The sequence below is a fragment of the Capricornis sumatraensis genome, chromosome 7 (genome assembly GCF_032405125.1).
Source record: "Capricornis sumatraensis isolate serow.1 chromosome 7, serow.2, whole genome shotgun sequence".
NCBI classification, from domain to species: domain Eukaryota; kingdom Metazoa; phylum Chordata; class Mammalia; order Artiodactyla; family Bovidae; genus Capricornis; species Capricornis sumatraensis.
The window spans coordinates 104,311,705-104,339,641 of NC_091075.1; the positions used below are offsets into that span (position 1 = coordinate 104,311,705).

The window sequence follows — 27,937 nt, forward strand, 5'->3', positions numbered from 1 at the left end:
GCTGAGAGAAGCCTCTCTCTTGGGGAGGCCGAGAGCAGTCTGGGGTTGATTAATGGCAAGTCTTCCTGGGCAGTGGATTTGTAGATAATCAGGGACAGCAGCTTCCCTGGTGCCTCGGATGGTAAAGCATCTGCCTACAATGTGGGAGACCCGGCTTCGATGCCTGGGTTGGGAAGATCCACTGCAGAAGGAAATGGCAACTCATTCCAGTACTCTTGCCTGGAAAATGCCGTGGACGAAGGAACCTGCTACGCTACAGTCCACAGGGTCACAAAGAGTCGGACATGACGGAGCAACTTCACTTTCACTTTCAGGGACAGCTACCTAAAGTGAGACAAGTTGTAACCTGTCAATCAAAAGCCTGGGTGCATCGTACCTACTTTTTTCTCTTCTGTTATCTTCCAGCTTTCAGTAGACTCTTTTGTCCATGTTCCCAGCATTTTTCAGCTACTTTATTGTAAGGTTGTAGTTGAATGTATGATTGGCCCAAAGTTGTAAAGGAGGCAACATCCCCCTGAGGGCAGAGGAGGTGTAGCAGCCTTAATTGGTGGGAGATCCCCTGAGAGGTTTTAAATAAAAAGGAAGAAGACCTCAAAAAAGAGGTTTACTCTACCTCCATTTGAAGATCAGTTTAATTTCATCAAGGCTGTCAACCAGTTTTCTTCCGTGGCCAACCTCACAGATGTCCTTTTATTTTTAAAGAGAGGTACTCAAATCTAGTGGTGCACTCTCTCACTTCTCCAGACTTCTAAAGAACCAGGACATTTGAGGAACAGTAAGTTCTGACCTTTTATAGCAGCCACAGGCTTAATTCTTCATATTTTCCAGAAACCACACCCGCCTGCTAGAGTAGATAGCTCAGGGAAGTTGGATGGACTCACTGTGCCTTGGGAGTTTTTAATCCCAGAGCTTCTCCTAATGTTTTCTTCTGCCCTGCCATCCCCCTCACATCCTGTCCTTTTCCATTTATTTCCTCCTAAAATTATAAAGAATTGTAGCGTGAAGGCCATTATTTCATTGAAGATACAGCTGGAACCAGTGCTGGCATGGTTTTTATGCCTCATAACTGCTCTTGAACGTCCACCAACACCTGCTTTTTGTTAACTTTTAATTTTATATTCTAAGATAGCCAATTAACAATGTTGTAATAGTTTCAGATGGACAGCAAAGGGACCCAGCCATGTATATACATGTATCCATTCTCCCTGAAACTCTGCTCTCATCCAGGCTGCCACCTAACACTGAGCAGAATCACCAGGCTTAGCACTGGTGGTTATCCTTGTTGATTATGCATTTTGAATACAGCAATGCCAGCATACACTTTTTTGGAGGCTGTTAACCATTCAGCCAGGCCTAGTATTGCTGATGGGGACCTGAGTCCTGGAGACAGTGTATAACATCCTCCTTGTAGAGTGGATGGTGCTGGAGTCTGCAGGCTACCCCCTTGGGACACTTCTTACCACCCACGACCTTGTTAAATCTTTTGAAATAAGAGAGTGAGGTGTTAAGATGAGCTAATTAGAGATAAGAAAAGAGATTTTCTACCTTTTCTCTCAAGACAGGAAAGGCAATGAGAGAGACATTTGGTGTTACTGAAAGACTTGTATATTCCAGAAGAAATTATTTCAGAGGCACGCCTTTAAATGAAACACTCCAAAAATGCACTTTACTTTCAAAAGTATTTATTTATGTATTTATTTGGCTGCTCCAGGTGTTAGTTGCAACACTCAGGATTTTTTTATTTTCTTTTTTTTTAGTTTCCACACATGAACTCTGAAACTTTATGAGTTGTGGCATGTGGGATCTAGTTCCCTGAACAGGGATCAGACCTGTGTCCTCTGCATCAGGAGCATAGAGTCTTACCCCTGGACAACCGGTACATGAAAGGTGAAAGTCTCTCAGTCATGTCCGACTCTTTGCAACCGCATGGACTGTATAGTCCATGGAATTCTGCAGGCCAGAATACTGGAGTGGGTAGTCTTTCCCTTCTCTAGGGGATCTTCCCAACCAGGAAAGTCCCCAAAATGAACTTATAAAATTCACCCTTTATTTTTCTCTCTTAGGATTCAGGTGTTGACAAACCTCTTCTGTAAAGACCCAGATGGCAAACATTTTAGGCTTTACTGCTCATGCATTCTTGGCTGCCTCTACCCGCCTCTGCAGCCACTTACCTCTGCTGTTTCAGGACCTCTGCAGCCACTCACCTCTGCTGTTTCAGGACCTCTGCAGCCACTCACCTCTGCTGTTTCAGGACCTCTGCAGCCACTCACCTCTGCCGTTTCAGGACCTCTGCAACATAGACAATATGTAAACCGATGAGCTGGGCTCCAGTAAATGTTTACAACAACAGGCAGCTGGGCCACACTGGCCCACAGGCCACAGTTTGCCAACCCTTTGTCTAATTCATCTTTTTGTTCCTGCTATCTTTGCTCATTGTACATTTATGAATTGGGATTTAAACGTTGATTAATGTTGAACAGGAATGTTTGAAAAAAAGTCTTTCCCTTGCCACTGGTAACCCTAGTTTCCTTTCATTAATTTTACATTCCACTCGGAAATTTCTGGGCTAATCATGTTAAGAAACCAAAGAAAAGTTTGGGGTGGGGATGTTCAATTAATTTTTCTTTTTAATTTACTAGGGAGCTTTTTCAGCCCTGGAATTGTGACTGCTGGTTCAGCAAACAGAAGGATACATTGGCGGTCATGGAAATAGAGTAAAATCATTTGCCTTAGGAAATCGGACCAGACTTGGCAGAGGAGGCTCTGTAACAGGGGCTGGTGCTCTAACTGCTCTCTTTAGGGTCTCGAGGGGGAAAAAGGGTGTGGAAAGAGTGATCCCTATTATTTCTGTGATCCTCTGCGGCCACAGTTAAGTCCATGGACATTCTAAACTTTGACGTTCTAAACTCTGTCCTTCTCCAGACACTGAGTTTTTGGTGTGCTTGGCGTTTGAGATGGTTTGTTTCATAGTGAGGAAGGCCGGCAGGCCATATTCTCCCGCAGGGGATTGTTGCCCTAAGAAAGGTCGCCGAGGCCTAGGCCTGCCCAGTGGGAGGATGGTTGCAGAAAACTCTCGCCCCCCAGGAATAACCCAGTGTTCCCTGACCTCTTCCTGTGAGAAATTTGGAGTTGGGGAATGAGGTGAGGTGGGTGCAAACACCCCATGGCCAGTGGTCCCCTTTCTCAGTAGGGAGGTGGAGAGGGTTCCATCTCCTCTTGTGGACTTCTGATCATCCTTCGAGCTCAGATGTCACTGCTTTTGTAAAAAAAAAAAAAAAATGTGGTTGCACCAGGTCTTTGCTGCAGCCCTCGGGATCTTCGATCTTGGTTGCAGCAGGCAAACTGTTAGTTGCAGCGTGAGGGATCTAGTTCCCTGATCAAGGCTCGAACCTGGCCCTCTGTGTCTGGAGTGTGGAGTCTTAGCCACTGGACCCCCGGGGAAGTCGTAGATGTCAGTGCTCTCTAATTAAATCATCCAAGGCCCCTGCGTTTAGACTGGTGTTTTTCTTCCCTGTTCTTTGGCACTTGTAACCAGCCTCTCAGTGGTTCCCCCTTTTGTATTTCTCCCCCTAAATAAATTGTGGCCTCCTTACTTCTTTTGTCCCTGCATCTAGCACAGAGGAGTCAATATTTGCTGGAAACAAAGAGGTCTTCTGTTACCAGTCTGTGAGGATTAAGATCTTAAAATCAGACTGCAGAAACCCATAGACAGATAAGTGCATTCGTGCTCTTAGATAACTTCAGGTGGCATATATTTTACATGCAATTCTGTTTGAAGGAAATATTTTATGATCAGAGGTCTTTAATGTGTAATCAGTGTGTCTGGTCATTTTGAATGTTGACTTGTTATTTCCTTCCAGTAGATATATTGCCATATCCTACTCCAGGGGATCTTCCTGACTCAGAGATCAAACCCACATCTCTTGAGTCTCCTGCATTGGCCAGCAGATTCTTTTTTACCACTGAGCCACCTAGGAAGCCCCAGTAGATATATTAACCTCTGCTTTTCAAAAATGAAAAGACTAAAAATGAAAATGTTAAAGCCTTATAAAGGACATCGACTCTAAAAATCCTGAAGTGGAATTTTCTTTTTTAAATAATTGAGCTCTCAAATCCTCATTTATTAGCACTGAAGAAGGTGGCCGGAGACTTTATTAAGTTGGAAAAGTATTCTTTGGTTTATGCTCGTGAGCTGCCCATTGGTAGCGATGATCTAGTCTGAATATAAATGTTCATGGCTGGGCCACAGTCCAGCCCAGAGAATCCTAACAAGCTTTGTGAGGCTCATAACACTGCTCAGCAGAGGTCAAAATGAAGGGAGACTTCTCCAGAAAAACAATGACTGACTGTTTAGTTTTAAGGTGATGCCAATTATAGCGGGTGGAAGGAGGTGAGCCGGGGTGAGGGTGAAAACGAGAATATTTAGAAACATGTAATTGTTGCTTGCTGCCGTATAAAATACCAACACACGTCTCCAGCTTGCTCCTCCTATAATGATTGCCCTGTTCTTCCTTCTTAAAATGTCTGGGGAACGAAATGGAATAATGAGACTGCCTCTAGCTTTTATGACATTAAGCTTTCTTTCTGTGAAAACAAGCGTGATATGTGCAGTTAACCAAAAGGAGAGAGAATTCTAAGTCAAGAGGTAAATGAGAAAAAAAGTGCTGATGGTTCTGTAAAAACACAGATAGAACACTTTATTCTTACACTTTTTGTCATCTGGTAATGTGCAAGTAAGATTAGACAGCCATGTGTTTTTTTTATTCCATGTGATTGCTGGAGCCTGAAAACTTTCTTAAGTCTTTTTCAGAAAATCGCGTTCTTCATATATGTGCCCACAACAGCCTTTTTAACTAGGCTTAGTTAAAAATAATTGGGCTGGCCAAAAAGTTCGTTCAGGTTTTCCCAAACGATGGTATGGAAAAACCCAAAAAACTTTTTGGCCAGCACAATATAATTGGCAGTGATTTCTTCTACTAGAATTTGTATGTTGATGAGGGGATGGAGAGGCCTTGAATTTAGTGTTCGAGATCCTCTCCCTTTATGGAATGGGCTTCATTAAATGGATGGAGGAAGACCCCCTACAGTTGAGGGCGTGGGGAGGTTGGTTCAGTAACTGAAAAACTTATTGGTTCTCTGTGTACTCATTTAAAGAGTAAATGTTTCTTAATACTTTCTTCTTTAGAGTAATAAATTGCATCTTGCCGGTTCCCTTACTATCCCATTGTGCTCCACAGTTCTTATCAATACCCAGACATTGCTTTTCCTTTCATTTTCCAAGTGTAAGCCTTTTCCTGTTGCTTTTTGCTGTTGGTTAGCAAGTCTCAACCCTGAGCGTTTGTTCTGGCTGAGCTGTATTTGGTACACTGGCCCAGTTTCAAACGGTTCTTCTTATCGCATGCGGTGCAATTGGTTTTCTGGAATGTGTGTTAGAAGTTCAGTCATTGGAGGGATTCTTCCTCTTGGAATGGTAGATCCTGTACCATTTTCCAGGCTGTTCTGTAGGAGGTGATTTGTCCAGTTTGGTTGTGTGTTAGGAATTACCTGGTGCTCAAGCTGTTCTGACAAAAGGTATCTATTTAGTATGCTTGATTTCTTATGACAGTAGTCTCTTCTTTTAAAAAAAAACAAAAAACAAAAAATAACTTGCTCCTGAATAATCTGAAAGAAGAGTTGCTTCTTTAAAATCCCTTCAGGGACGTTTTAGCCATGTCATGAAACACAAGATGAATTTGGAAATTAATTATATCATTTTCTATTAATATTATAGTATATGGTACTTGAAAATTTGATGTATTAATCAGTCATTTAGAAGTTGCTGTTCGTAACTGCCTAGTTTTTAAAAATGAATATCTTTCGAAATGCTTCTGTTAAGTTCAAGTTCTGTGATTTTAAGTTAAAAATAAAAAGAATCCACTACTGCTTCTGCATCTGTACACAGACTTCCCTCCTCTCAACCAGTATCTATTCAGCGTAATGGGTTAGTGCTGGGTGTACCGAGGGAGGCTCAAGAGGGATAAGATGACTAGCCTTCTACAGCTTACATTCGTCATGGAGGTGAGGATGGGGCGCCAGCGTTAAACTGATAAAATGAAGAGACAAGACAGTTTTAGTGATAAAAAGAGACAAAGCAGGGTGAAGTGCTAGAGAATTCCTGCTGGGCTGGGACAGCAGGCTTTTAGGCCTGGGACCTCTATGAGGAGCTGACAAACGCTGGAAGGTATGACTGACAACATTGTCCTCAGCCCTAGGGACCATCACCCAGACTGGGATCAGCAACACACAGCTTGACCTGTTCCTGGGCATGGAGAAAGTTTGGTATGGCTGGTAGTTAAGGAAGGGCCTGGGGAGGGGAAGGGGGCTTTCCTTCTGGTTCAGATGGTGAAGAATCTGCCCACAGTGTGGGAGACGCAGGTTCAATCCCTGGGTCGGGAAGATCCCCTGAAGAAGGAAATGGCAACCCGCTCCAGTATTCTTGCCTGGCGAATTCTGTGGTCAGAGGAGCCTGGCAGGCTGCAGTCCATGGGGTTGCAAAGAGACGGACATGACTGAGCAACCAATACTTGAGGAAGGGAGTAGGTCTGGGAGGTAGCAGTTGAGAGAAAGTGGGGATGGAGCCATCCAGGCCAGGCTTCAGGATTTCAGTCTTGAATGCTAAGCCTAAAGAGGGGGGCTTTAGCAGTGGAAGAAGTCACAGACTCTGATTGGTGTTTTAAAATGATCTTTTCTAGATCTTGTATTTTCTTTGTTTTCCCCATGATTAATTTATAGCTGCATTGAGAGGTTTCTCCTTGTGGGATTCTTGTTGCTGTTGTTTTACTCCTAGAGACAGCTTATTCTGACTCTTGTTCATTTAAAATTAAATGCGTATTTGCTATAAATGTTACTCAAGTTTTTTTTCCCCCCCCTCTTTGGTGTAGTATACTTTTATGACTAATTAAAGCATAAAACCTGTAACATTAGCTGATAAACATACAGTGTTCACCCAGGCAGCTTTCATGGCTGGTCTAGGAAAGAATGATGTCAGTTTCCTTCTAGGTTGAGTCATTTGATGGGTACAACAGTCTGGTAGAATTGGTTTTAGGTATCAGACCATGAATCATATTTTGTCATCAAATAATAAGGAAGATTGGCAGAATTCCACAGAATTCTGGGTTGTTTGCAACTGAGTAATGCCTGGGAGAGAATCACTTTAGTCAAAGATGCATTATTTTTAAAATTATTTATTTGACTGTGCCAGGCGAATGCAGGCATGTGGGATCTAGCCCCCTGACTAGGGATCAAAACTGGGCCCCTAGCATTGGGGCTGTGGTGTCTTAGCCACTGGACCACCAGAGAAGTCCAAAGATGTGTATTAAGCATCACTTTTTGCTAAGCTCTCAGGTATAGTCCTTGTCTTTAAGGAGCTCACAGTCGAATCGGGGACACCTGTCAGACATACACAGTTCTTCTTGGTTTTGTAAACGTAAACACTGGCAGGCTGGCAGTAACAGAGGTACCCCAGAGAAAGAAGTCATTCACAGCCGGAGGTTGAGAGTGGAGGTTGAGACAAGAGGCAGTGATATTTTGGAAGGCTTTAAAAGTCAGGTTAGGAGTTCATTAGGGAACTGGCAGAGAGAGGAGGACTGTGCTTTCTCCCAGTTCTTGTGCCCAGAGGGTTGAGAAGTGAGGCAGGAGGCGGAAAGGGTTTTTTTTTCTGGTCCATGAGAGTTGAGGCTTACCAGTAGAGGCCAAGTAGTGAAGAGTTGCTTGGCACACCCACCTATCAGCTTTAATCCTGTAGGCTCAGAAGGCTTATCAAAGGGGTGAAGAATGAGATCAGATTCATGATTTTTAAGAAAGAGGCAGCTTTGTGGAGCTGGGAAGCCCAGGATGAGACGTGAGGAAGTCCACACAACACTTCTTTTGAATTTTGGATGCTTAATTGATTTAATGTCCCAGACATTTTTTTTTAAGTTGAGTATGAATTAAATGAGGCAAGCATTAAAAACAAAACAGAACTTTTTAAGCTTGCTTGTCTGCATTCTTTCCTAGTCTGTGACCACAGCATTCTTTTAATTTGTGGCTGTAATGATACAGACGTTGACCAGCCTCATTATTTTATAGGTATGTGATGTGGTCCTTCATGGTCAGTTGAGTGTGTAAGAAGAATGGCCTGGGAATGAGGCCAGAGCTCTGGTTGGTCCTAGTACAGACCAGACTTGCAGTGGAACCGCCGGCAGCTTCTACCCGTGTGTCTGATGGGTGCCAAATGTTCAGGGCCTGCCAGCAGGCTGTCAGAGGGGCTCTGATCTGTGGTCAGATCAGTGGTCTTTATAACAAAAGAGAGAGACGTAAATAACTAGTCAGCTGGCAGATTTTTCTCTAGTGAGCCTGGAGCCAGGAGTACTTTCTGTGTGTCCTTCCAATTGACTTCAGCTAAGTTCTGTCAAGGGCCTCCCAGGTGACTCAGCTGGTAAAGAATCTGCCTGCATTGCAGGAGACCTGGATTTGATCCCTGGGTTGGGAAGATCCCCTGGAGAAGGGAATGGCTACCCACTCTAGTATTCCTGCCTGGAGAATTCCATGGACAGAGGAGCCTGGCGAGCTACAGTCCATGGGGTCACAAAAGAATCGAACATGACTGAGCGCACGCGCGCACACACACACACACACACACACACACACTCTCTCTCTCTCTCTCTCTCTCTCTCTCTCTCTCTCTCTCTCTCTCTCTCTCTCTCTCAGTCAGCATTTTAGGGAACCCTGCTCAGAGACAAAGTTTTCTGAAATTTGTTAGTAACATGTTCTCAGAAAGTGAAAATGAAGTTGCTCAGTTGTGTCTGACTCTTTGCGACCCCGTGGACTGTAGCCCACCAGGCTCCTCAATCCATGGGATTTTCCAGGCAAGAATACTGGAGTGGGTTGCCATTTCCTTCTCCAGGGGATCTTCCCGACCCAGGGATCGAACCCAGGTCTCCTGGGTCGGCAGGATACCGTCTGAGCTACCAGGGAAACATGTTCTCAAGTAACATTAAAAACAGATACTTTATTGGGCTTCCCTGGTGGCTCAGTGGTAAAGAATCCGCCTGCTAATGCATAATGCAAGAGACACGGGTTCAATCCCTGGGTCAGGAATACCCCCTGGAGAAGGAAATGGGAGTCCATTCCAGTGATTCCTGCCTGGGAAATCCCATGGACAGAGGAGCCTGGTGGGCTACAGTCCACGGGGTTACTAAAGAGTTGGACACGACTTAGCAAGTCAGCAGCGGCAAAGTACTGCTGGCATTTTAGGGAACGCTTCTTAGAGACTGAGCTTACTGAAATTTTTCAGTAACAGGAAGATTTGTTCTCGTTTCAAGTAACACTAAAAAAGTTTAATGGCTGGATGATATGCATCGTTAAAATCTTCGAGCTTGGGAGTGATTTCTTTTCCGTGGTATGGTTTGTGTAACTGTGTCATTGACAATGATGGCCTTCCTCGGTCAGTACTATTTTTTGTTTTTAAAATGTGTTTGGAAGGTACGGGCTTGGTGCACTATATCATGGGGTGCCTTAGCCCCTCCGTCTCTTCGCCCCTCATCCCACTTTGGTTGGGGCAGTGCCTCCCTTCCCATACGGCTTCCCCCACCCCCCTTTTTTTTCCCCACACCCCTTTTAAGACCGTTTAGTGAGAAAGGCAGCCTCCTATTCTTTCCCATCTACAGGGTAAAACAATGCCCCTCAAAATATGTTTATATGATTTATTTACTTTTTATTTTTTGGCTGTGCTGCAGGGCTTGCAGGATCTTAGTTCCCCGACCAGGGGTTGAACCTGGGCCTTCAGCAATGAAAGCTTGGAGTCCTAACCACTGGACCACCAGGGAATTCCCTCTATGACTTATTAAGCACAAAATGGGTTATAGTTGACAGTACTCCAAGTGAAAAATAGCAGCTGCTGGTGTTTGAACTTTGAAACAGTCTTCAATGCAGTTTTATGAGGAGGCATCTATAATGCTTATTTAGCATTATCTGATACTTACACAAGGATCCAAAGTGAGTTGTCAGAGGTTCCAGGGAGAGTTATTGGAGAAGGGCATGGCAACCCACTCGTGTTCTTGCCTGGAGTATCCCATGGACAGAAGAGCCTGGTGGGCTACAGTCCACAGGGTCACAGAGTCGGACGCAACTGAAGCGACTTAGCATTCACGCAAAGGGAGGGGTTATTGCCAAAAAGGTCACCACCCCAGTATTTCTTTACTGTTGATCTTGATTTGTTATACGGTTATGCGGTTCTTTTGGTTTTAATTAGAACTTTTAATTATACAGTGATTAATGAATACTGCATTGTGAAAAGCACGTTAAAACAGAATTTTGAAGCAAGATACTCCCTAAACCCTACCCCGCTACCTCCTAAACACTACCCCCTTCCCCTCCCCTCCCAACCCTGATCTGGTCTTCCTTCTGGATAGAATTTTGTAAAGTGTATCGTTTCAGACCTTTGCTCCACATTAGCGTGCCTGCAGAAGCACCTGGCAGATTCCTTTTTTTTTTTTTTCTCAGCAGATTCATTTTGAAAAGTAAATTAGCATGTCTCTTATCAGAGAAGTGGATTGAGTCATTTGTTTCCCTCCAAGTTTGCCCATCCGAGGCTTTCAAAACTCAGAGTGTGCCTTTAAGGTATATAAAGTATCTTAAAGGTTGATTGAATTTTGCAAAATGGAAATACATGCAGCTCTTTCAGTATTTTAATGAGGCTAAGTGTTTTGTGGTGAGCAGTTAGCTTGAGATGATCCCCTGGGAGCTTTTCCAGGGAAACAACTATGACATCGTACTATTTTGTCATTTCACTTTGGCTGATACTGATTTTTTAAAATATAAAAACAGATTTTCTTTTAGGATTAAGTCTCTGTTTTTTTTGTTTTTGTTTGTTTTTTTCTTTGTATTTATTGTGTGTATTGAGTGGTAGGAGAGGTAATGAAGGGGAAATCCTTGCAAAGTTTAGCTGAGTGATTTTTATTATGAGAAAGCCTGTTGTGAATTCTTCCACGTACGCAGAGAGGGCGATGAAAACGTGCTTCTTTCTTTGAGGCCAAATTTCTTCTACCTTAATACGTGGAGCCACTTTGATTTCTCACTTTAAAATGTCTTTATGGGGGAAAAAAAGGTCTTTATGGTATGGTTTAAGGACAAGAAAAAGATTGGACATTTGGTTTGTAAAGCGAGATATTCAAACTGTTCTCTGATCCCCGGATTGTAGGAATATCGGACATGGAAACAAGGGGGTCAGAAGATGGACTGGAAAAGTCAATAGGGGTGACTTTCAAACAATGGAATTGGCCAAAAAATTTGGATATTTGTGTAAGATGTTAGAGAGAAATCGGAACGACCTTTTTGGGCAACCCCCAAAAGTCACTCACACAACGCGTAAGCACCCAAGCCTGCTGTCTTTTTTGCCCATCGTCGGTGACAGAGGTCTCTGCTCTCTAAACCAGAGTCGCCTGTTTTCTGTGCGTTTTGCTCTGTCCTTTGTATGTTCGAATCAGAACGGCATAGAGCTTCGCAAAACAGTGAGGAGGCTCGTTCCTTTCGAGAATGAACGCACCCTGTCGATTTCCGGATTTCCCTCTTCGACACCCAGGAAGATAAATACACAGGAGAAACAGTGCTCTGTCCTCCGAGGGAGAATTAAACCTTTCAACCTGAGTTGGTCACATCCATCACAGGGAGGTCTGTGCGAAGTGACCAGTCAAGGGTGATAAATGGGTAGTCAGCTGTGCACGGCCTGCCCCATGGGCCGAGTTGCCATGGCAGCGCCTGGTGGCATTCGGCCCCCTGCGTGCCTAACCTAGATTAGCAGCAGGGCCCGTGGGCTCAGCTGGGGAAGGTGCCTCCAGCCAGACGACGGCAGTGCGCCTGGCACCCCAGGCCCAGCGCAGGTCTTCCATCCCCTTCTTCCACCTAAGCAGGCTCTTTCCCTCTTTTAGTGCCAGGGAGCGAGAAGGAGGGGGCTCACTTCTTGCCAGTCCTTCAGGAGCTGTGGTTTCTTTTTTCTATCTTCGTGTTCTAACACAGGGGCCCAGACCCCCAAGGAGAAGCATTTGAAAAGTGGGAGTCAGTGGGCCCTGACAGGCCTCAGTGTGGGGTTGACCGAGTGGCTGCTTTTGGGTGCTGACTGGGCAGCTCTGACTTCCTCAGGGGTCTCCCCAACCTCTCTGGAAGTGAGTGCAGCCTGGCAGCTTTTGGCTCTCCCAGCTTCCTTCGGGTTCCTGGGCTCCTTCCTGATGGAGAGGGCTGGAATTCTGTCAGCGCAGCGGGGATGCAGCCCACCTTAGCAATGGCTTGTGGATCTCATATGTCACTGTTCTCTCGCCAGGCACTGGAAATTAAAGCCTGTGGTTTCTTCCTCTGGCAGTCTTTCTAGTTCATTTAATTTAAAAAAAAAAATGCGGTAGAGGAGGTGGTTTAATGCATTTTGCAGAAATCTTTCTGAGACATCCGCGTCGAACCTTTTCAGACAGTGGACAGTAGTGCGTGACCCAAGAACCGGGTGCTTGTTGTCGCTCAGTCGTGTCCAACTCTTTGGGACCCCCACGGACTGTAGCCCCCTAGGCTCCTCTGTCCTGTGGGATTTCTCAAGCAAGAATCCTGGAGTGCGTTGCCATTTCCTTCTCCAGGGGATCTTCCCGACCCATGAATCGAACCGGCGTCTGCTACATCGGCAGGCAGCTTCTTTTCCACTGAGCCATCAGGGAAGCCCCAAGAACTTGGCTACTGCTAAGTAATTCCCTATCTAGGAATGTTTTTACACGCTTTTGATGGAACTCATGAATATCTGCTGGATGGTCAGACTTTGCACCCCCCACCCTAGGGGCACTTCAGCACGTGGGCTTGTTTTCGAATGCAGTCAACCGCTTCTAATCACCATGTGACTTGTTTCTCGCCCCCCCAGGTGAGGACTCCTGGGCTGACTGGAAAGCTGGCACTGAGGCCCTAGGAACATGGCCTAGGTCAGCCGACCAGAAGTTAATGGGACGGAGCCCAGGATCGGGCATATAATGGCTACTTTAGTGCAAGTTTATTTACAGTAAGCCTGTTCTTGAAAGAAATTAACGTAAAGAGCCCCTGAACACATTAGAGATGACTTGAGAATCCAGAGGTTATTATGGGGTCAGTGACCTTAACTCTGTAAGTTAAAAAAGGCTCTAACATAAGCATTGTAGCACAGATTTTATAATTTGAAGAGCCACTTCATGCTGTCATTCCCCCTTCCACCATCTCTTTTTTCTCCTTTCCATCCCTCCCCTCTCCTCCCATTCCCAGGGCCCACTTATTGGGTCCTTAGGCAGGGACAGACGTGTGTGAATACGTTTAACTGAATGAACATATGTGTTTTATGGTTCCAAGATGCTCCACCGGCAGGCCTAATACCCACATTGTTGATATGTACCTCTGAGACTAAGGGATTATAAGAAATTATGTGTGATGCGTGCTAAATTCAATTCAGTTGCTCAGTCGTGTCTGACTCTTTGCGACCCCATGGACTGCAGCACACCAGGCTTCCCTGTCTATCACCAACTCCCAGAGCTCACTCAAACTCATGTCCACCGAGTCAGTGATGCCATCCAACCGTCTCATCCTTTGCCTCCCCTTCTCCACCTGCCTTCAGTCTTTCCCAGCATCAGGGTCTCTTCCAGTGAGTTGTGCTCAGGGGTGTCCAGCTCTTTGCAACCCGCCAGGCTCCTCTGTCCATGGGATTTCCCAGGCAAGAATCCTGAAGGTGGGTAGTAATTTCCTTCTCCGAGGAATCTTTCCAACCTAGGGATTGAACCTGTGTCTCCTGCATTGGCAGGTGGATTCTTTACCAATGAGCCACCTGGGAAGCCCGGTAAGGAGTTATGAGTGGTTGTAAATTAGCACGCTTTAGCATGCCTTCTTGTTCTGCGAAGATGAAAGCAGCCTGAAGGCTTTGCTGCTGCTGCTGCTGCTGCTACTAAGTCGCTTCAGTCGTGTCCAACTCTGTGAGACCCCATAGAGGGCAGCCCACCAGGCTCCACCGTTCCTGGGATTCTCCAGGCAAGAACACTGGAGTGGGTTGCCATTTCCTTCTCCAGTGCATGAAAGTGAAAAGTGAAAGGGAAGTCACTCAGTCGTGTCCGACTCTTAGTGACCCCATGGACTCCAGCCCACCAGATTCCTCCGTCTGTGGGATTTTCCAGGCAAGAGAACTGGAGTGGGGTGCCATTGCCTTCTCCGGAAGCTTTGCTAGCTAAACAGTAATTCAGAGCACAGGCTTTGGTGTCAGGTGACCTGTACTTAAATTTTAATATTAATGTTAATGATAGCAAGATCATCTCTGAACCACCCCCCCCCCTTTTTTTTTTCTACCTGGGGAACAGAGTTAATGTCTCCTTCTCACAGAGCAGTTGTGAATATTAAATAGACTGACGCAGTGTCCCTAAAGCAGTGCCCAATGATTGGCCTGTGCTAAGTGAGGGCCGTCCTTGGCTCTGCCCCTCTCAGCCTCACTGTTATTTCTCTGGGTGAGCCTGAAGCAGTTATAGAGCCCCTGAAGAGTGTGCTCTCTCATACTCTCCAGAGCCACATAGAAACTTGTTCAACGTGCAGGCTTCAGGTGCCGCATCAGATTGACTCAGTCAGAAACTCTGGGGGCAGGTCTCTGAGGTCTGGGTTTGAACAAGTCCTCCGGGTGCTTCTGATGCTCACTGAAGTTTGAGTACCTCTTCACAAAGAGCTGTGAAGAAATCAGTGAAGGGGAACTTGTCCCTTGGTGTCTGCTGGGCGTGGTGCCAGGACCCCCTTTGACGTCAAATTCCCCGGATGCTCAAGTCCCTCATAGGAAATGGCCTCCTATGGTCCCTCCAAGTCTGAGAGTTTCTCATCTCCAGACACGAGGGACCAGCTGTAAGGCAGTTGATGTGAATAGTGATCAAGTCTAACAAGACTGATGTAGGGATAAAGTGATCCTGTGAGAGCAAGAATGCATCCCTCCCCCCACTTCATGCCAGAGGAATAACTGCCACCTTTAATTAAGAGAAATGGTAGTCAACTTGTAATTATTCAAAGGTAATTACAGAGTTTATGAATCACGTAGGACATTTACTGCTTCCTAAAATCCCCTCATTTAAAATTTTTCCATCCACCCCCTCCTTGCTTGCACCTTGGTTTAAAACCAGTGATGTGTAAGATGCTGAACAATGGTTTACTCATGTTACTTACTGAGTTAATGTTTTTAAAATGTAAACTTCTCCCGATTTCAACAGGAAACCAAGAAAAAGAAGATATTCATGAGAAAATGTGTCCGATGACTTTAACAAATCATTCCTTAAGCCACTAGAAACTTCATTGTTGTTTAGTCACTAAGTCTTGTCTCACTCTTTGTGCCTCCGTGGACTGCAGCATTCCAGCCTCCTCTGTCCTCCACTGTCTCCTGGAGTTTGCTCAAGTTCACGTCCATTGACTCAGTGATGCCATCCAACCATCTCATCCTCTGCTGCCCCCTCTTCTTTTGCCTTCTATCTTTCCCAGCATCAGGGTCTTTTCCAGCTGCAAACTTAATAAGTAAAAGCCGAGTAAACCAGAAAGCCACCGGTATGACTGACAAAGTCCTGTTAGTTACAAGAAAGTAGACATTCTAGAAAAATGAGGGCTCACAGTTTGCCCTGTGTTGTCTTGGCTGGTCACTTCCTGTCTTTTCTGCCTTCCTCTGCCCTGGCCAGGGGCCTTGGTGAGCAAGACCCAAGAGGGAGTTGCCCAGCAGACAGTGTGGGTGAGAGTGAGTTTTCTCTCACCAAGTTTAGACTTCATAAAACTCATCCTACCGGTGACACCTGGGATGGCTTTTCCCCACCTCACTGTTTTGGGGTTTTTTAGTTGAAGGGTGATGGTGAATAAGAAAAAAAACATTCAAAGTTCATCTCAAAACTGACGTAGGGGGGGAAAAGCGCCCAATAAAGTCTTTTAAAAGCCTAAAGAAAAAAAATTGCTATAATATTACATATGTCTGCCAATGAAATTTGGGTGTGTCTTTTGAACCTTTTTTTTTTTTAAATTAATGAAGTAAAACCTTTAAGCAGAATCTTTAGTAGAATTTCTTCCCAGTAGGTGTGCGCCTCAGTTTTTGAATCATGAGCCAGTGTTAGGAATTTTGTAAAATCAGGTTCTTCTTATTATTTATGTAGCAGCTTGTATTATTTTGGAATAAAAATCTAGAAGCACGGTAAAAACACTTAACTGCTGAGATAAGACTGAGATAATCGATTTAAAATGCCTTTGTAACTGTAAACCAGTGTAGCTTGCCTTCACGTGCATGCAATTGACAGGAAACGTAAGCATGGACCCTGAGCAGCCTACATTGTTAAGGCACTGCTATTACCCATGCTCAGTGTTCAATCCAGGACTGAGAATTTTGTCATTTAGGGTTCCCTTTTTTAAGACAAAGGTAGCAATTACTCAGAAGTGGGCAGAACTCTTATAACAGAGCCACGGGCTGTGAACACTCATAAGCAAATCAGGCTCTAGAAACTCCACTGATGTAACCAGCAGAATCAGACAAGGGAGAACTCCCTCTGTGAGGAGAATAGCAAAGCAGACAGCCTTGCAGAGCTGTTTCCCCTTCTCTGTGCACCCGTGTAGGGTGTCTGTATCAGGTAGCTTTGCAAAAGAGAACCTTGGGAATTCAGATTGTACCGAGGACTTGTGATATGCCCCAATCCTCCCTGCAAACAAAGTGGCCGTGAAGCAAGTTTGAAGGAAAAGCTACTTTCTCATCAACCCTCTTAAACTTGGCTCCCATAGTTGGATGTTGATGCTACATGGTTCTTTTTCTTGTTGTTTTTCAGCCAACAAGGATCACCAAAATCATAAAACAATTGGAGAAATTCTTGAGTGGCTAAAAGGTCCATTATGCCGCTGTCACCCAGAAATACGTCTGTCTGACGTGTGTGAGGTTTAAACTCTTATTAAAGAAGACTCCAGAAACCAGTTTCTGGTTTAGTTTTCCATACATTGACTCACATAAATATTCACATTGTTGTTCTCTTAAAATCTGATATTAAAATACCCCATCATCTAGGAAAAGTTTGTGCTATCGTGGTCCAAGCAGGCAATTCTTTACTACATCCCAATGAATTCAACCAGGTAGGTTAGCTCCTGCCATGCCACCCCCTCCAGCCCCCGCCCCAGCCTATAGATTGAAAGCCTATAGAAACAGCAGAGTCATTTTTTAGTGATTATAATTTTTTAAACACTGTTCTTACATGTGTCTGTCAGAGTTATATTTTAAAAGTTACAAGTAATACACTGTAAGCATAGTGACTATTTTTAAATTAAAAAGCATTGAGTGTTTAGCTTTTATGCAGAGTGCTCTGCATTAGCACCAGGAGACAGAAAAATATGGGAGGTTCTATTATGATGGGTCTTCCTCTTTTTAAGGGGAAAGGGGAAAAGAAAGGGAGAACCACATGCTGTATCGTCAGGTGGATTGGAGGAAGCCTCGAGGGTGGGTGAAATTGGAGTCACTCCAGATAGTTGCTGGTAGTTGGAAATCGGGGCTAGTGTATGTGGTTGAGAGAGAAGCAAAAGAAATTCCTGTAATGAAAATGAAAGCATCAAAGTCCACAGTATCACTGAGGAGCAGGGAGTAGTCTGGTGTGCCTGGAATATAGAGGTGATTTGCAGGAGAATCATACTTTGTGGGTACATTGGTCCTGGGAGAATTGTTATCCTTCAGTGAAAGAGGGTTCTGGGGATGGGGGGATTAGAACAGGAGGGTGCCCTTGACCAGATGTGTTTGGGAAATGGACAAGGCTGTCAGGTAGAATGCACATGGTGCGCCAGCTGGCAGGCAGCGAGGCCATTTTTGGGGTCGATGTAGATCACGGGGAAGTTTTTAATGCCAAAGCAAGGGTTGAGAGTTGATTCTGTAGCAGCAAAGAACCATTGAACACTTGTTATTTTAAAATATGGGTAGTGACATGAGAACCAGAGCTTTAGGTCTGATTTCTTTCTGCAAGAAGGCTAAGTTAGAGGGGTGCAGTGGAGGGGAGGCAGGGAGACCAGTAAGTAGGCTCAGGTCAGGGAAATCAGAGAAGTCCTGAGAGAGGCCGAGAAGGGGGTGGAGAGGAGGGTGTCCAACAGCAAGGCTGGAATTCGTGAGGCACCCAGTGCCTTGGAGAGACAGCTGAATATTTTTTGATTTATTCAGATAATAAACTGGGGTTTCAGTAGATATGCTAAAACACGGCTGTGAGGGCAGAAGTCTTCCAATAGGTTTTTTTTTTTTTTCCCCTAGATTTTTTGCTTTTGTCTGTGCGGGGTCTCCCTTGTTGCATGGTCTTTTCTCTAGCTGTGGTGCGTGAGCTTCTCATTGCAGTAGCTTCTCTTGTTGTGGAGCACGGGCTGTAGGGCATTTGGGCTCCAGGAGTTGTGGCTCCCGGGCCCTAGAGCATAGGCTCAGTAGTTGTGGTCGACGGGCTTCCTTGCTCCGAGGCACGAGGGATCTTCCCGGGTCAGGGATCGAACCCATGTTACCTGCACCTGACAGGTGGATTCTTCATCACTGGGCCACCAGGGAAAACGCCTCCTTGACAGTTCTTATTTTCATTATTCTTACATATCACACATGGGGTTGGGATGGCCTGACCTCAGTTCCGACCTAAGGCAAGCCCACTTCTGGTTTATACGCTAAAACTGCAGTCTTGTAGGTTTCCGTTTTTTTGTGATTTGTTTGACAGATCTTAACCCCTTTGGTGCCAGGGCTGATGATTCAGGATACATTTTTATGTGGTTTAAGTTGGGCCATCAGATTATAGGTTTCTCCGTGGTAGAGCTGACATCTAAAATCGGATTTTCCCATCCTTGACACTTGAAATGAGAAATAAAAATTATCTTTTCAGGTTTACATGCTAAGACACTTCCAGGAGAGTGGGCTGAAAAGAAAGTAAATGCTGTTTTGGGTGCCTGGTAATCTTTTAATTATGAAATAAGCCGTTTGATTTTAATCTTCCAAAATGTATAATACTGATCCAGGAAAACAGCCTTTTTAAAGTTCACATCCTGCTGACTTCTTCAGATGAAAAGCTTCCACCTCTACCTGCTATTTTGCAGACTGGAAGCAAAAATATCATTAATCTTGTCTCAGTTCCCCCACTGACTATAAAAGTCTGTTCCGTTTGGAGTCAGTCCTGAGCCACAAAGGCAGGCGGGCAAAATGAATGCTTAGGTTTCCAGAGCCAGGACCAGAGCTGGGGGGTCATAGCCAGTTAGTTGACTGTGGCCTTAATCAAGGAGCAGGATGAAACACTTGGGCTTTCTTTCTTTCTTTTTTTAGGATTTGTTTTTATTTGTTTATTTGGCATGCGGGCTCTTTGTTTCAGCATGCGGGATCTGTTTCCCTGACCAGGAATCGAACCAGGCCCCCTGCATTGGGAACTTGGAGTCTTAGCCACTGGACCTCCGGGGAGGTCCCTTGGGCGTTCTTTAAATCCGCTCTCTGTTGTCACAGCTTTTTGAGCTGTCCTTGCCTCCCTCACAAACGTGCGTATGCAGCAAAGCTTGGATACTGATAAACTTTGTTTGTGTTCTTTTGTGGCGTCTGAAGCAGCTTGTACAATGAAGACAGAAACCTACTTCGAATTAGAGAGAAGGAAAGACGCAACCAGGAAGCTCACCAAGATAAAGAGGCATTTTCTGAAAAGATCCCCCTTTTTGGAGAGCCATACAAGGTATTTCTTGAATACGGGAAAGTCTGATTTATCAGCATGTTTGACTTTGTGTTGAAAGTGAGTCTGAACAAGTGTTGCAACTGTGGAAATAAGACAGTTATCCTGAAGGTTGTTTTTGAAGACAAAATATAAAAGTCCTCTGAACCTCATTAATCAAAATGATCAAAGTTTGTGGTTTTCTTTTGTAATGTTCGTCTCCTGTATTTAGTAATATTTGTCCATGGCAGGCTTCTCAACAGGGGAATTGAGTTAAAGTTGCATGTTAAATTCTGTGTTACACATTATATTGAGATGTTTCTTTTCTAACGGCATTTTGTAATGTGGTTTACTAAGTGGTGATTTCCCTTCTCCCTTTGTCCCTTAGTATCTAACTCTGCTGTCTTCTTTTTTTTCAGACAGAGAAAGGTGATGAGCTATCCAGTCGGATACAGAACATGCTGGGAGACTATGAAGAGATGAAGGAGTTCCTTAGTAGCAAGTCCCACCCCCAGCGCTTGGATGCTTCCGAAAGTAGGCTGGGGAAGCCGAGATACCCTTTATTTCCTGAGAAGGGGGGCAGCATTCCACCCCACTCCTTCCACACCAGTGTCCACCACCAGCCCGTTAACACTCCTGCCTGTGGACCACTTCCTGATGGTAACATCAGCCACCACCCAAGGATGGCACAGCCAAGAATGGAACCAATGCCAAGTCTCCACGCCAAAAGCTATGGCCCACCAGACAGCCAGCACCTGACCCAAGAGCGCCTCGGTCAGGAGGGGTATGGCTCTAGTCATCACAAAAAGGGTGACCGCAGGGCTGATGGAGACCACTGTGCTTTGACAACAGACTCCGCTCCGGAGAGGGAGCTTTCGCCTCTGCTCTCTTTGCCTTCCCCAGTCCCCCCTTTGTCACCTGTACATTCCAACCAGCAGACTGCTCCCAGGACGCAAGGAAGCGGCAAAGTTCCCAGCAGTAGCAGTAGCAATAAAGGCTACTGCCTGGCCAAGTCTCCCAAGGACCTAGCCATAAAGGTGCATGATAAAGAGACCCCTCAAGACAGCACAGTGGCAGTGGCCAGCCTTGGGGTAGCCCCTCCTCAGCCACCTTCTCAGACCTTCCCCCCGCCCTCTCTCCCCTCAAAAAGCCTTGTGATGCAGCAAAAGCCCACGGCTTATGTCCGGCCCATGGACGGTCAAGACCAGGCTCCTAGCGAGTCTCCTGAACTGAAACCCCTGCCGGAGGAGTACCGGCAGCAGACTTTTGAGAAATCAGACTTAAAAGTGCCTGCCAAAGCCAAGCTCACAAAGCTGAAAATGCCTTCTCAGTCAGTTGAGGTGAGTGGAAGTTCATATCTGGGGCGATTCCTGCAGGAAGGAAGATTTGAGGGGGTAGTTTTCAGGGCAGGGGTGTCTGTGGCCTTTGTAGAGGGAGATTCCTTCCTGGCTTTAGGATCTTGCTGGCACACAGGAAACTCAAGTCCAAGGTGGATTACTGATGACAGATATTGAAATGTGATTTGTAGGAGGTTTTGAAAAATCCTTTTATTGAGCTGTGATTTACACACAGTAAAACATAGAGATGGTTAGAGGACCGTTTACTCTGTTTTGAAAAATGTGTACATCTCACAAGTGTATATGCCCGTACAACCCACAACCCAGTCAAGGCAGAGGACAGTTGTATCATGAAAGTTTCAGAAAGGTTTTGAGCTGTATTTGATATTTTTGACTTTGTGGTGCGGGGGTGTGGCACTGACTTCATTAAAGAAAATATAAAGAAAAAAATTGTTCTGGTTGATAGATCCTCTGCCCCCGTTCGTTTTTCCTCAGATCCAAACCATAAAAAAGGGAAAACAAGAGGTCAGAATGTTGAAGGCAAAGTATTAATTTTTCAAGATTTGTTCCCTGTAAATTGTAAGAAACTTTGAAACTAAATTTCTGTTCGATTTTATTTATCACCTACAAAAGAAGAGTGGGGGTGTGGTGACATCTCATTTGAGAGTGAGTCACAGATATAATACAGAATGTTATTCAACGATGGCTTTTTGACGAAAGCAAAACACTCAGTCTTTTTCAACAAAGAAAAAAATTCCTTTTTCTGCTCTTTTGACAAATGGCAGTGTGGTGCTTGAATGAGGAGAATCAGAGCACCCGCTCTAGCACTGCAGTTCCAAATTAGCACCAGTTATTCAAGTTCAAAGTGAAATGTTTGAAGTGAGTCTATTTTAGCACTTATCTGTTAAGGTAAAACCTGTGCTTCAGTTTCATGTATAAACATTCTAATTTGCATATCCATTGCCCAAAGACATGTGTGTGGGGCTGTGCACATCCACATACCAGTTTTACGTAGTGTTGGAAGGTTAAAAAAAAAAAAAAAAGAGAAAAAGACTCCAGGATCCTCAGCTAGAAAGATAACCTGTATCTTGAAGGAGGAAAATCTGTTTCTTTGTGACTTCAGCTTTTGGTTTAGAAGAGGTTAGGGTTCTGGCCACAGTTAACTCTTGAGGTGGAGTGTCTCTGGATATCTTTGAAATGTGACTGGTTTTCGGGTCGAAGAAAAATTAGAAATGGCGGGGGTCGGGGGTGGGCGGAGGGGATGGTAGAAATGACCAAGATGGCAGAACTTTCCCTTTAACCTGACGAGTTACACACCTTCACTGCTGTGAGGCATTTACTGAACATTTTGTGCTGGGATGAGTGGTGGGGAAGAACAGAGAATGAAGGTGGAGAAGGAGAGAGGTCTGCTCTCCTATGATCAGTCATGTCTGACTCACGGTGATCCTGTGGACTATCGCCTGCCAAGCTCTTCTGTCCATGGGATTATCCAGGCAAGAATACTGGAGTGAGTTACCATTTCCTCCTCCAGGGGATCTTCCCGACCCAGGGATTGAACGCGTGTCTCCTGCATCTCCTCCACTGCAGGCAGATCCTTAACCACTGGGCCACCGGGGAAACCCCTATGGTCAATCAGCCCTCCTTATAATTCAGAAAGAACGTATTGGAGTTCTCTTTGCTTTTTTATCAAATAAAGTCTGTTATATTTTCCTAGTTTTTTAAAAAAAAAGTTAAGGGGACAATTTGACTTTTTTTTTTTCCTTCCAAAAGAAAACTAAGCAACTAAATTTTCTTTAAAACAGTTTTAAGGCAAATTAACAAATATTTGCATTGTCTACCAAATGCCCAGTCATATGGGTAAGCCCAGGGTGGGTCCCTGCCCCAGAGAGAAGGCAGGCTAGTGTGAAGGTCGGCCTGCACACATGACATAATTCAAGAACTGTCTGCTACTAGGTACATAGAGAAAGTCTCAAACTTCAGCCTTAAGATTGTGAGCCCATGTAAATTCAGCCAGCAGGCTTTCCTGTAGACTTTTTAGGTGAGAGGATGGCAGATAACGTTTTGCTTTATTGGTTTAAAAAAAAAAAAAATGATAAGGCCAGTCGAGATGTCTCCAGGGTCTTAAAGCTCCTTGGACTTAATACATATTTCAAACATAGGAGCACATTAGATAGCCCTTGCATATTTTCTTTTTAATTGGGTAATTGCTTTACAGGGTTGTATTGTTTTCTGCCTTAAAACAAAACGAATCAGCCATAAGTGTACATATTCTTGCATATTTTCTGAGTAGACGTTCGGAATGAACAAAATCCTCCATAGGTTTGGTGATAAGAGAACGGGATTTTGTTTGGTTGGTTTTTTTTTTTTTTTTTTTTGATCTGCTATCAACAAATGAGTAGATGTAAATTCAGCCTGTGTTTGTAGTCAGCCTCCATTTTAACTTAGTAGCTCTGTCTGGCCTCTGAGCAGCGCTTTCAGGCCAGTGGCAGCTGTGGTGCCAACTGTCTTGGAGCCCCTGGGTGGTGTGGTGGCATGGGAGGATGGAACTGAGGCTTGGGCAGATGGAGGGCTCTGGGCAAAGAACTTGTAATGAAGGGAACAGTCTGGGGAGCAGGAATACTGGTGCTCTCTGGCTAGATTTTAGATTTGTTTTTAGCTCTTTTAAGTAAGATCTTGCATTTCACAGACTTACCATTTATTTTCTGTTCATAGACCCAATAAGATGACAATTCTTTATGGTTTTTAAGACATATAGATTGGATTTAAAAATCTCAAATTTTAGTATTCTGGTGAATCAAAGAAAAGCATAGAGGTTGGGGGACAGGAAAAAATAAAAGCAGAGAGCTAACCCCAGAGCAGGTAAATTCTGAATGTAGAACAAGAAAATAAGCAACCTCTTGGGCTGTTTGTGGCCTTGGTGCAGAAGCACAAGAGAATACCAGGGTGGAAGGGGAAGTTGGCTGTTGATAGAGCTTCGGGAAGGGACATGGGCATGGCTAAGTGGTTTTCCTTTATTTGCTGAATTTGTCCTAAGGCATGTCGGAGGAGGTTTCCTTTCCTGGCTTTCTGAGCGTGAGGGTTTTGCAGTTTGTTTCTTTGTTCCCCTTTCCCTACTGCTTCCATCAAACCGTGTTGTTAAAAATGGACCTAAATGGGAAAGTCATCGTGTCTGCTTGGAGTCCTTTATTCTCAAACCACGTACACAGATATGAGTTTCTTACTAATTTCTGTCCTTCTGTTTCGTGGGAAACACTGAGTTTGTATATTTTAGTTGGTTCTCCTAGAAGATGGTATTCCTTTCTGGGATAAGTCATGCTCACGGTTAAAACTTAGTCTTTCCTAAAATCCTACAGGGGAAAAAAATTATCACAGGGTCAACATTCTGACTAAACAGAGGCCAGAGCACACAGTCTGTGCTGGGTTTTTCTCTGGGCATATTGGTTTTAGTTTTGTGTCAACTGGAAGATGTATAGTGGCTTGAAATGACCCATCTGAGGGTACAGCCAGAACTCTGCCTTTGCATGTGGATGCCTTCCAGCTGTAGAGTTGCCACTTCAGAGATGGAACTGCCCAGATGGAAGGCTGAGATTCCTTTCTAGTGCTTTTTTACCTGAAGTGAACAAATGAGAGTGAGAGAAAAACCAAGGCATTTCTGTGGGAATGTTCCTAAGCATGCACCTTGGGCTGGAGCAGGACTTATGAAACAGACATTTTACTGAAAGGGAGAATTGGAGCAAGCGGAGGTAGGCATGTTACATTGTATACTGGATTCAGAATATTAGAATTTTATGACTAAACCTACAGCCTTTTGCAAATAAAGCATAGAAGGGTGAAGGCACTTAATTTTGCTACAGTTTAGTTGGTAGCAGAGCCAGAGCTTGAACTCTCAGTTCTACCATCTTTCTACTTCTGTGTTTTAAATCTGCATGGAGCAAAGTAAGAAAATCAAATAAGATATCTCTCAGTGTTTCTGACTCTTTTCAACCCATGGACTGTAGCCTACCAGGCTCCTCTGTCCATGGGATTCTCCAGGCAAGAATACTGGAGTGGATTGCCATTTCCTTCTCCAGGGGATCTTCCCGGCCCAGGGATAGAACCCCGGTCTTTCACATTGCAGGCAGATTCTTTACCATCTGAGCCACCAAGTCAGAATGAGAAGTAAATCAGAAAGAGAAAAACAAATATCGTGTATTAACACATATATATGAAATCTAGAAAAATGGTACAGATGAACCTATTTGCAGGGCAGGAATAGAGATGCAGACAGAGAATGGATGTGTGAGGGGAAGAGGGGTGGGGTGCACTGGGAGATTAAGATTGATGTATATTCACACTATCCTGTGAAACATAGCTAGTGGGAAGCAGCTGTGTAGCGCAGGGAGCTTAGCTTGGTGCTCTCTGGTGACCTACATGGGTGGGTTGGGGTGGGAGGGAAGGTCAAGAGGGAGCGGAGCACACACACATATGGCTGATTCACTTAATAGTACGGCAGAAACGAACACAATATTGCAAAGCAATTATACTCCCTCACCAAAAAAATATTCTTGGAGACCACTGGAGAGGGTCTTGAGCAGAAGAATGATATATCTACTTTCTTTATTTTTGAAAAGGATCCTCACTCTGGCTTCTGGGTGGAGAACGGCTTGGAGGAACAAAGGTGACCAAAGTAGGGAGGTCAGACTGTGGGGCTAGGAGATGCCGGTGGCTTGGAGGAGGATAACGGTAGTGGGTGTGGTGAGAGATTCCAGATATATTGGGCAGGGCTTTGTGATTGAATGGGGATGTGAGTGGGCTTGAGGTGTGAGTGAAAGTGAGACATCAAGGAAGAATCTATTTTGGGGGGGATGAGTGGGGGCAGTGCCTTGCAACAAAATGGGATCTTAGAGTTCCGCGACCAGGAACTGAACCCTTGTCCCTTGCATTGAAAGCTTGGAGTCTCAACCACTGGATCACCAGGGAAGTCCTGCTGCTGCTGCTGCTGCTGCTAAGTCACTTCAGTCGTGTCAGACTCTGTGCGACCCCATAGACGGCAGCCCACCAGGCTTCCCCGTCCCTGGGATTCTCCAGGCAAGAACACTGGAGTGGGTTGCCATTTCCTTCTCCAGTGAGTGAAAGTGAAAAGTGAAAGTGAAGTCGCTCAGTCGTGTCCGACTCGTAGCAACCCCATGGACTGCAGCCTACCAGGCTCCTCTGTCCATGGGATTTTCCAGGCAAGAGTACTGGAGTGGCTTGCCATTGCCTTCTCTGAGGGAAGTCCTGAGGAAGGCCTATTAGAAGGGTTTGGATGGTGAGATGATACCTGCTCCAGCGATGGAGTTGACCTGGGCCGAATAGGTTTGGAGAGAAAACCAGGAGCTCTGGGTAGATTGTACATTATGTTTGAGATACTGTTCAGAATCTAGGTAGACAGGACACGTTGACCATGGTCAGTAGTAGACCAGCCCAGAGAAAATGTTAAGACTGGGTGTTTGTGGAGGGGTAAGAATCACAGGATTGGAAATAAATGAAATGGAACCAGTGTTCAATAGCACATGGCACAGGTCAGCCACATGGGGAAAACAGGAAAGGGGATGACAAACCACTCCAGGAAGTCCAGAAAGGCAGCATCTTAGCGTGAGCAGTGGCCTCTGGTTCAGCCCTGGGTCTCGGGACAAGCATGAGCAGAATTTGCCATCTGCTGGGACAGAGCCTCCAGCAGCCAGGGACCAGCTCTCAGGAGGGGAGTCAGGTCCTCCTGGGGAGAGCCTTCAGTTGCTTGGCTCAGTGGGCTCATTTTAAGGAATTTATCTGTGGGTGTCATGGTCTTGCTCTTAAGACATTCATGACTCTATGGTAGACTTTTCAAAACAACTAATACAGAAGTTCACACTGGACACTGGAACTCCATTTTGAACCACTTGACATACATAGCTTAAATCCTGGAAGTTTCACACAAGGTGAATGGAAATCATAACACAAAAGAAATCTCATCTTAGCACTGGAAATCAATTTGGGCTGTGTTTATGTGTGGTGAGGGTTTGAAGTCTGGTGCAGTCTGCACCAGGCAGGTGCAGCTGAAGAGGCGCACAACCAGGCCCTCCCTGGGTCAGTTCTGCAACCTGTGGCAAGCTCAGGGGTGGGAGGAAATGGGGTCCTATTGGGTCTTTGGAAACAAAAAAATCAAAGATCATCTTGGAAATGTGAGAATCTGCTTATAGATGAGGGGAAATGATAGGTTTCTTTTTTTTTTTTCACTCAAGGTTTGATGTGTATGTGTAAATATTTCAAGTATCTTAATTTGTGCAAATAAGTCCCTGGAACCCAGCAAGGTCTACTGTCAGTTTAAATTTGCTTGTGCTTCTACCTCCTCAAATGGTCCTACGTCATTCCCCTCCAGAGAAATCTGGCTTTGAAATCTGATGAGTTTCTCATTTCTGCAAAGCAATTGCTCTTCGCTGTGGCCTCTCATGACATCATTTGGGAACGTTTTTTGATACCGAATCCTTCAACCTCCTTTCAAGACTCAGGTGTCACCTGCAGCTGTGAATTCATTGTTGGACTACCTTAATGTATGCGATTCTTAAATTACACCTTCCATTTTAAGTAAACTGCCAGCCTTGTAGTGTGGAGTAATCCATAGTGGAAAACTGTGATAATGATTCACTTTGCGTTCGTGCATACAGTCTTCCCTACTTTCATGTTTAGCTCTCTTACTATCTTAAACCCTGAAAAGAGGAACTTCCCCGTTATGAAATGATCTAACCCCTTAAGAGGTTCACTTCTGCTATGTCGATGGTGTATACCCTGCTGATGCATCACTCATCGTATTAAGTTCCCCTCCTCCCATGTCCCATCATTAGTTCCGTACTTTAATATATCTTCAGCACCTAGTGTATGGGAAGCCTGGTGCTGAGGACGGGGTTACAGTGGTGGGCGAACCCC

General features: G+C 44.8%; 1 protein-coding gene across 1 annotated transcript in view; it reads left to right on the forward strand.

The window, feature by feature from the left end:
• Positions 1–27,937, forward strand: part of AFF1 (ALF transcription elongation factor 1) — a 175,996-nt gene that overhangs the window by 60,531 nt on the left and 87,528 nt on the right. Inside the window, exons 4-5 of the mRNA XM_068974980.1 lie at positions 19,580–19,703; positions 20,099–21,019. Of these exons, the coding sequence (XP_068831081.1) occupies positions 19,580–19,703; positions 20,099–21,019 (1,045 nt within the window). The remainder of the gene's footprint in view (positions 1–19,579; positions 19,704–20,098; positions 21,020–27,937) is intronic.